The sequence below is a fragment of the Magnolia sinica genome, chromosome 19, assembly GCF_029962835.1.
Source record: "Magnolia sinica isolate HGM2019 chromosome 19, MsV1, whole genome shotgun sequence".
Classification (NCBI taxonomy): Eukaryota; Viridiplantae; Streptophyta; class Magnoliopsida; order Magnoliales; family Magnoliaceae; genus Magnolia; species Magnolia sinica.
This window is the reverse complement of record NC_080591.1, coordinates 10,287,155-10,295,387: the sequence shown is the minus strand read 5'-3', so window position 1 is coordinate 10,295,387 and position 8,233 is coordinate 10,287,155. Positions and strand designations below refer to the sequence as shown.

At 38.4% G+C, this 8,233-nt stretch overlaps 1 protein-coding gene across 1 annotated transcript; it reads right to left on the bottom strand.

The window, feature by feature from the left end:
* Positions 1 to 233: 233 nt before the first annotated feature.
* LOC131235142 (uncharacterized) lies at positions 234 to 1,330 on the bottom strand. The gene is made up of 2 exons (XM_058232281.1): positions 1,023 to 1,330; positions 234 to 787 (listed from the first exon to the last, which is right to left on the bottom strand). Exons 1-2 carry the CDS (start codon positions 1,255 to 1,257, stop codon positions 642 to 644), a joined length of 381 nt encoding a protein of 126 aa, XP_058088264.1. The 5' UTR covers positions 1,258 to 1,330; the 3' UTR covers positions 234 to 641.
* Between the last annotated feature and the right edge of the window lie 6,903 nt (positions 1,331 to 8,233).

Below are 8,233 nucleotides of genomic sequence, written 5' to 3'. Positions count from 1 at the left end.
AATCACCTAGATCAAACGGTTTTAACTATCCAACAGGCACTGCAACCTGGGCAAAAATTTCAAGCCTGCCAAGTAAACATGATGGGCCTGGACTCAGGTTCCACTACTCTTCTTACTGAGGTCTAGTCCATTTATTGCCAACATGGAACCGTCGCTAAATTTAGAGTAGCACAGAGAGAGAGAGAGAGAGAGAGAGAGAGAGAGAGAGAGAGAGAGAGAGCATGGCCACAAGATTCAAATACAACTGTTTGAGATGGATTGCTCACAAGATTCAAATACAACTATATTCTTGAAAAACATATACATACTATCGAAAGCCCTCCTAGAAGGCCCAAACAACTTAGAATTTGGGCTCATACGAATAGGCCATGCTAATATAAAAACACACCATATCCTCAAACCAACAACTCAATTGCTTCAGTAGAGCACTAATCCATCCAGCTCCTTTAATTAACTCACTTATGTAATTATAGTAACCATTTGCTTATAGTTGAGTTTGGTTGCACTAAGTACCATAACTCTCATGATATTTTTCACCAAGTTAGACTTGATTAATCATGAAATATCATTTAATTTCATGATATTTGGTGCAACCAAACACAGCCTAAACATGTATATATAGTTATATGATATTCTATGTATTAAGGACCGGGTGCTCCTCGGCAACCGTAAACTTTGGTGCATGGAAGAGTATAAGGGCGGCCGCGTCCACCACCATTGGGAGTTTTATTCGGATCAAGAGGTGTGACGGTGACTGCATCCACCTGATGGCTGGCCTCCAGTTGATCTGCAACAATATCAAAAAAGAAAAAAAAAAATAACTTTATTACTTGTATCTAATATTTTGAGTATGCAAACCATGGATTGGACCCTCTACAAGGCACTGTGATGTGTGTATGGAGATTTAACCGTAGATATCATGGGCCACAGCCAACATTTGTTATGATGTGGTGGTTAAAAGAAGTTTGTAGTGGTCCTTGTTTAAGAGAATAATGGAGCAATATGTGCAGCATGATACTCACCTACATGGGAATTGTAGAGCATCCGGCTGGCTGATATCTTACTAGGGATGAGAAGAATGGAAAGGAGGAGAATGCAAAGAAGCATACAACCCTTTGTATTCATGATCTCTTCCTTTTTTTCCAATAATGGATTGAATGAGTAAGCTTCAGCCCTCCACCCTCTATTTATAATCTCTTCTTTTAGAGAGAGAGATTCCCTTTTCTCTTCCTTGAAATTTCCTGGAAAATGGCACATTTAACTTTCTTTGGAGAAGTCCAATAAGTGTTGGCACTGAACATATGGAAAGTATGTACACCAATCAGGACTGTTGGTCAAATGGATTATACTGAAGATAGGCTGAAATTTGAATTATTGGACAACTGTGACCTTTCTATTATTAAGATTATTATTATTATTATTTATTTTTTATTTTTGTGCGTGCGTGTGTGTGTATGTGGACCTCTGCTTCATTCCTTTTCAAGCCATTTGTGAGGATATTTCAGGTATATCTCGAGATAAAAGAGAAATGATCCAGAGGAGTATAGAACCAAAATCTCCTCTGTTCCTAGTTACCGAATGAAGGAGGAGACTTCAGAGTCAATCAATCCCCCCAGTCAAAGCAGGGTGACTACCGCTCCACCTTGTATTTCCGATTGACCAGCAGGGAGAAGTCAGGCATTTCAGAACAGTGCTCTTAGTTGCATCAGGATCAGTACACTTGTTGAAATCCATTGAACTAGATTGCTCATTAGGTCCAACGTACATTTCTTAAGCTACTATGCAAATATTATCTCTATCTGATAAATACTAACCATTTGATCTGAACGGTCAAGACCCTTCACACAAAAATATTTTCAATCAACATGCATGTGTGGTGTTAATGATGAGTTTACTAGCCTGATTTTTGCTTGGACTTATAAACTGTGGGTTTCACCTGATGTACGGTTTGGATGTGCAATACGTGGCACATGTGGTTGTGTGAAGTGTCAGAAAACCCAAGCATACTCTTTGAAATCGTACTTGCTATATGCTTAAGTCTAAATTTCAAATTGGCCCCACATCCGTCTGACAGTTTAACTGGAATTATGTCATGTTGAGAATATCTAACTCCATGTGTATGAACTATTATACTCTCCCAGAGTATCAAATCTAAGCCCTTTATTTCCTCGTGCGTCACACCACAAGGGGGATGGACGCCGATTTTCTGGTGTGGAGCACCCCTATCCTCACCCTATCTCTTACATCCTACCGTCCCACCAATCAAATCTAACTGCATTAACACACCACCACTGGAGGTAGTGATGTAGAGCGGGTCTCAGTCACCTTCATGTAATAAGGACCGTCGGAACCTGAAACAAACATATCTTGCAAACCTGGAATGACTTATTCAATGTATCTTATATGATTTTGGGTAGGAGAATCTACTTTAGCCAACCAGCCTACATTGCCAGGTTTCTCACACCAGATTTGTGAGATTCCATCATATCAACCGTCAAAAATCCCTTTTAATTTCATTTTTACTATTTATAATAAGTTTTAATTCAATCATAACTCTTAATCCTTAGCTCTAGGAGTTTTACTTAACATAGAAAGGGCTTAGAAAATTTAGAAGAATAACGTGGTGAGGCCAAATTGGACCCTTACTATTTTTGGCCGAAAATCATGAATCTAGTTGAAATCATGACCATTTATAAATATAAGTTTACTATTTATAGTAAATCACTTTTTTAGTGATTTGAGATTGCTGAGTAATTGCGATTTTTTTTTTTTTTTTTTCATGGTACACCTAAGCTAGATCCTATAATTTGGATGGTTTAATTTGACTTAGTTGTATTCCAAGTGCGCAATATCCACGTGCCTGCATATGATCCATCATGCTCTGACAAAGTATAGAAGTTTTTCTGTTTAAGGCACTCACATGGGCAGAAATATTCCCTTGCTAGACTTAATGGACTTTTGAAAGGTATATGTCAATGACATGTGTGGCCCAGCTGCCAAGTAAGCATGTTTGATTCTAAGGTTACCACACATTCATTGGGGGCCCGCACGATAAACATCCCTTATCTTACCTCAGTTTAAGGTAAGAGCATTGACCCAAAGTCATAAAAAGGCAGCGTCAATGGCTAAGGTAAGAGCATTGACCCAAAGTCATAAAAAGGCAGCGTCGATGGCTATGGGTCAATTTAATAAGGCCGTAGTGGGTGTTTTACACAGCCAAGCTCTGTAGGGCCACACCATGCTTTATATGTAAATTCACTCCGTTCATATGATGATAACCGATATTTTAATTGTGCGCGCTGTGGGGTCCACCTTTATATATATATATATATATATATATATATATATATATATATATATATATATATATATATATATATATATATATCAAAGATCCAAATGCGCACCAGTTCACATGAGTTTTTGTAAGAACATTTTGAATACTATATATTTTAGAAAATGTGTGCATTCAATTAAAAAATGAGATTTTAGAAATATTTATTATTTTTAGTAATTCTAATTTTTGTTTTGTTTCTTTATTTTTAAAGTTTTAGAAATTTTTTATATTTAAAAATTGCTCCTAATCATTCTAGAACTCCTTTAATAAGATTTATCTAGATTTTTTTTTTTAAATTTAAATTTTAGCTAAATTTACTATTTTAGGTAAATTTTATTTTTGTTGAATTAGAACTCTTAATTAAGGTTAGAAATTTACTATTTTTGATAATTACAAATTAAGATTTATTTTTTTTCTTATTTATTAGTGATGTAATGAAGTAATTAAGTGCAATTACATATTATTTTAAAAAAATTATTTGAATTTTATAAATTTCTTTTCTTGTGAATTTATACAAATATCCTTGTCGATTTTAGTCTTTATTACTTCTTTCTCATCATCTCATCACGTCTGTCCTGCGTGATAATATCTACAAGCATTGAAGCGACCCCCAAGAGTAGTCTACCACGTAGCTTGCTGGCTGAGAGTATTATCACCTTGGCCAGAGCTGCACTTCTGACACCCAACCTGTTGGTTTAACAGGGGGAATGATATTATATATTTTAACTGCCATAATTCTAAGTCTGAGTCAGTGCACAGCTGCGGACGATATTATATGTTTTTGGGGGAGAGTGTTGACTCTAAGTCAATGACAATATTCCCTAATGCGACGTGCATTGACTCCAGGTCAATCTAATAAGCATCACATGGATGTATTTATATTAATGGTGGAGCTGATGTTCTGAGTTACTCGGCCCAGCCCTTTAGGGTCAAGCTTGGGTCCTTAAACTTCACCTAAGGGCCACACTGGGCCCTAAAATCTAGGCCTCATGCTAGGGCCAGGGCTAATGATAAATTGTCTTTCTTGGCTCGTTGACCCAATCTAATAATTGAGTGGACCACCATTACAATTAATCGTTTAAAGGCACTTGTTAATGGGGATTCAACTAAGGGGTTAAGGGGATGAGGGCTTGGTTGCTTTCCATACTCAATACTTAACCTTTATAATTCTTCCAAGTTTTGTGCTTGGTCAAATTGGGTACTTGGTCGAGTCAAGTTATCTAGCCCTTTATGTGGTTTTTTCTTGTAAGGATTTTTTCACGTGAATTTTGGATTGTTCTCTTTTGGATTTGTTTGTGCGATTGTGATTACTTTGCTTGATCATGCTCCGTGTACTTCTGCGAATCCTAACAAGTGCTATTAAAGATAATATTGGGAAGCAGATCAAATTTGAAAGTAATGTATCTATGACATCTAATATGAAGTTTGATGTAGAGAAGTATTCCGAAAATAATAATAATTTTAAACTATGGAAAGTTAAGATGAATGCATCCTAATTCAACAAGGATTGGAAGATGCACTCCTTGAAAAGTGATCAGAAATTATAAAATAAGAAGAATGTAAAAAGTTAGATAAATAGGCCAATATCTCAATGTAGTTGTGTCTAACGGATGAGGTCCTTTATAATATTATGAGAGAGAAAACTGAAGCGGATAAATGGATGAAATTAGAGAACATTTATGTGAAGAAATTTCTTGAAAATTATTTGTATCTGAAGCTACAGTTGTTCAATATGAATATTACTGAGGGGTTTAATGTTGAAGCCCACATTTGTAACTTCAATAGGCTCGTTTGCAAATTGCTGGATATAGATGAGACGGTAAAGGATAAAGATCAAGCATGTATTCTGTTGAATTCTTTTTCAGAATCATATGAGTCATTCAAAGGCTCTCTATGCAACGATAAGACAACTATTAGCGTTGAGATCGTTGTTTCGGCACTTCAGTCGAAGGTGATGAGAAAGAAAAGGGGTGACTTAAGTACCTTTACAGATGCACTGGTTATGAGGGAGAGAAATTCTAAGCGGGATAGTGGATCTTCATGATCGAGATCCAAATCCAATGACAAGCATAAAGGCAAGCTGAAGTGTGGAATTGTGGTATGTCAGGGCATATAAAGAAGGATTGTCTGAATCTTAAGTCTAGGAAGGAGAATCAGAGAATTCTTTCAGAGAGGCCAACACTACATAATCTAGTGAGGAGGTGAGTGATAGTAACATGCTGACCGCATCAAAATACGGGTACTTAGATTGAGAATGAATTTTGGATATGAGGGCTTCGTATCACATGACCCCTCATAGGAGTTGGTTCACCAGTTACAGTAAGTATGATGATGGCTAGGTGTTTATGGGAATTGATAATGTCTATAACATGGTTAGTGTTGGATCAGTGTGCATAAAGATGTTTGATAGTATGGAGCATATCTTGACTGATGTGAGAAACGTTTCTAAGTTGAGGAAGAGCCTGATATCTCTGGGTGTACTCAAGGCACTTGTGGGAAAATTCACCGGGTTGAATCGTGTCCTTAAGGTTTCAAAGGGGGCACTCATAGTCATGAAGGTATAGATGAATGATTATAGGTTGATGGAGAGCACTTGATTGGGTAGAGTTATAGTGTCTGTAGTGGATTCCACATCTACACGTATGTGGCATGTGCGTCTAGACCAGATGAGCGAGCGAGGCATGAAGATACTTTGTGACCGTCATTTGATTCCAGTTTTTAAAAGCATTGATTTTAGTATATGCGAGCATTATATATATGATAAATAATCAAGGTTGTCTTTTAATTTTAGGAAACATGTTTGTAAGGGGGTTTTGGATTATGTGCATTATGATGTATGAGGGTTGTTGCCTATAGTTTCTGGTGGAGGGTCGTCATGATTTGTTAGGTTCATTGACGAATATTCTAAAAAAGTGTGGGTCTATTTTATGATAAATAAATCTAAGGTTTTCACTAACTTAAAATAGTGGAAGGTGATGGTGAAAAAACAATTATAGCAAAAGGTGAAAATGTTGATGACATATAACGGTTGAGAATTCACTTATGGGAAATTCAATTGATTTTGTAAAGATGAAGAGATTGTGAGGCACAACACATTGTGCCAAACATCAGAGCGGAATGGTGTGGTTGAGAAGATGAATTAGACTCTCTTGGAGAGGACCTGATGCATGATGAGTAATGATGAGTTGGGCAAGAAAATGTGGATCAAGGACGTTAACACGGCTTGTTATTTGGTGAATTGGTCCCCTTTTATGGACATTGATTTTAAAATTCTAAAGGAAGTATGGAGTGGTCAGAAGGTAGACTACTCGGGGTTGTAAATATTTGGTTGTGATGCTTACTCTCACGTACCATCAATTAGGAGAGAAAAGCTGGACTAAATGGTTAAAAAGTATGTCTTTGTTGGTTATGAAAATGGTGTGAAAGGGTATAGGCTATATGACCGAGTAATACAGAAAATTATTCTTACTCATGATGTCAAATTCAATGAGGGATCCTTGTTTCTTAAGGATGAGTACAAGGAAACAGAAAAGTCGGTTGTAGATGTTCAGATAGATACGGATGAGACACAGGCTGATACTGAGACATAGACAGAGGTACAAGAGCAAGTAGAGTAGCCATATGTGAGAAGGAATCCGCCAAGGGATCGTAGGTTACCGGTGAGATATTGAGGGTCAAATATTGCATATCAGACCCCAATTATTGCCTAGATTTACGAACTTGGTACTGTTTAATGGTCAATTTAATCGTGTTTGTGATGCAGGTTGTATTTACGAGCTTGGATTGAAATAGGGTACTAAAAGCATGGATTTAACACTCAGAATTCACCAAGGCAAGGGATGGACCCCAGGGGACCAAGATCGATGAATTTATACACCAGAGATCCGAGAAAATCAAGAAACTGGAGCTTAAGTAGCCTAAAAGACGTCCAAAATGCAAGATCACAGGGTTCCCACCATCCGTTCAGCTCGAAACTTCATACATGGCCTGAGGACCACAAATTAACCGTACATGTCAAATTTCATATGTTCAATCCCTGTGGAAGTGTCCCAACGGACAGATCAACCCTAAAATCTTGATTTGGGGGCCCGCCTGATATCTGGATACGCCTCGATTTTGGTCTTAACCCCTTAAATTAAATAAGGAAAGGGATGGATGGAGCAGATTTACCATAAGCATCACGATTGGATCCGACTTGGGTTGCATGTGTGTATAGTACACGTACACGCACGCAACACTGGATCACAAATCCAGTCAAAACACCAAGACCTGAGCTCTCCTTCTTAAAGTCGGATTTCTGCCAGCGCTCGCACGCCGTCCAGCACGTGATCACAGTGGGCCATTCAGATCAGTCCATATGGACGATCCGGACCGATCATTCACTCCAGAGTATAGGCGTAACCATCGCCTAGGAGGCGGAATTCCAGAAGATAATGGAGAGATGATTTCAGCTGTCCAAACGTAAGATGAACGGTGGAAGAAAAACATTAGTGGACCACACCAAAACTAGACAAAAATCAGCCCATTCTGACCGAAAAATCGAGAGGAATCTGATGGACGGGGTGGATTTCATCAGAAACATCACTGTGGGGCCCACCGAATATGTCAGAGGCCCTGCGTTCGTGAAAACCTGACACTGTGGGCCATTCTGTGATCAAGGGCACGGTCGGATCCATGATCCGGACCGTCCACACGCTCGATCAGGTGGTCCTGACCCCAGCCACCAAACGCAATGAGTTTGCGTTTTCCGCTGGCTGCTGCGTAACTTACTGACTGCGTAAGCCCCAGCCGACCCCGCTGCTGCGTAAGACTTCCGCATAGAGTGCGGAAACTCTGCTCCGACTACAGTTCTATAAAGGGAGAGAGAGAGAAAGTGTAAAGGATCATCAACCGGGA

Bases quoted from the DNA above. Each gene is read 5' to 3' on its own strand.
- LOC131235142 (XM_058232281.1), bottom strand. From the start codon at position 1,257: ATGTGCCATTTTCCAGGAAATTTCAAGGAAGAGAAAAGGGAATCTCTC. The intron at 788-1,022 runs GTGAGTATCATG...ATATTGTTGCAG, and splicing joins GCTCTACAATTCCCATGTAG to ATCAACTGGAGGCCAGCCAT.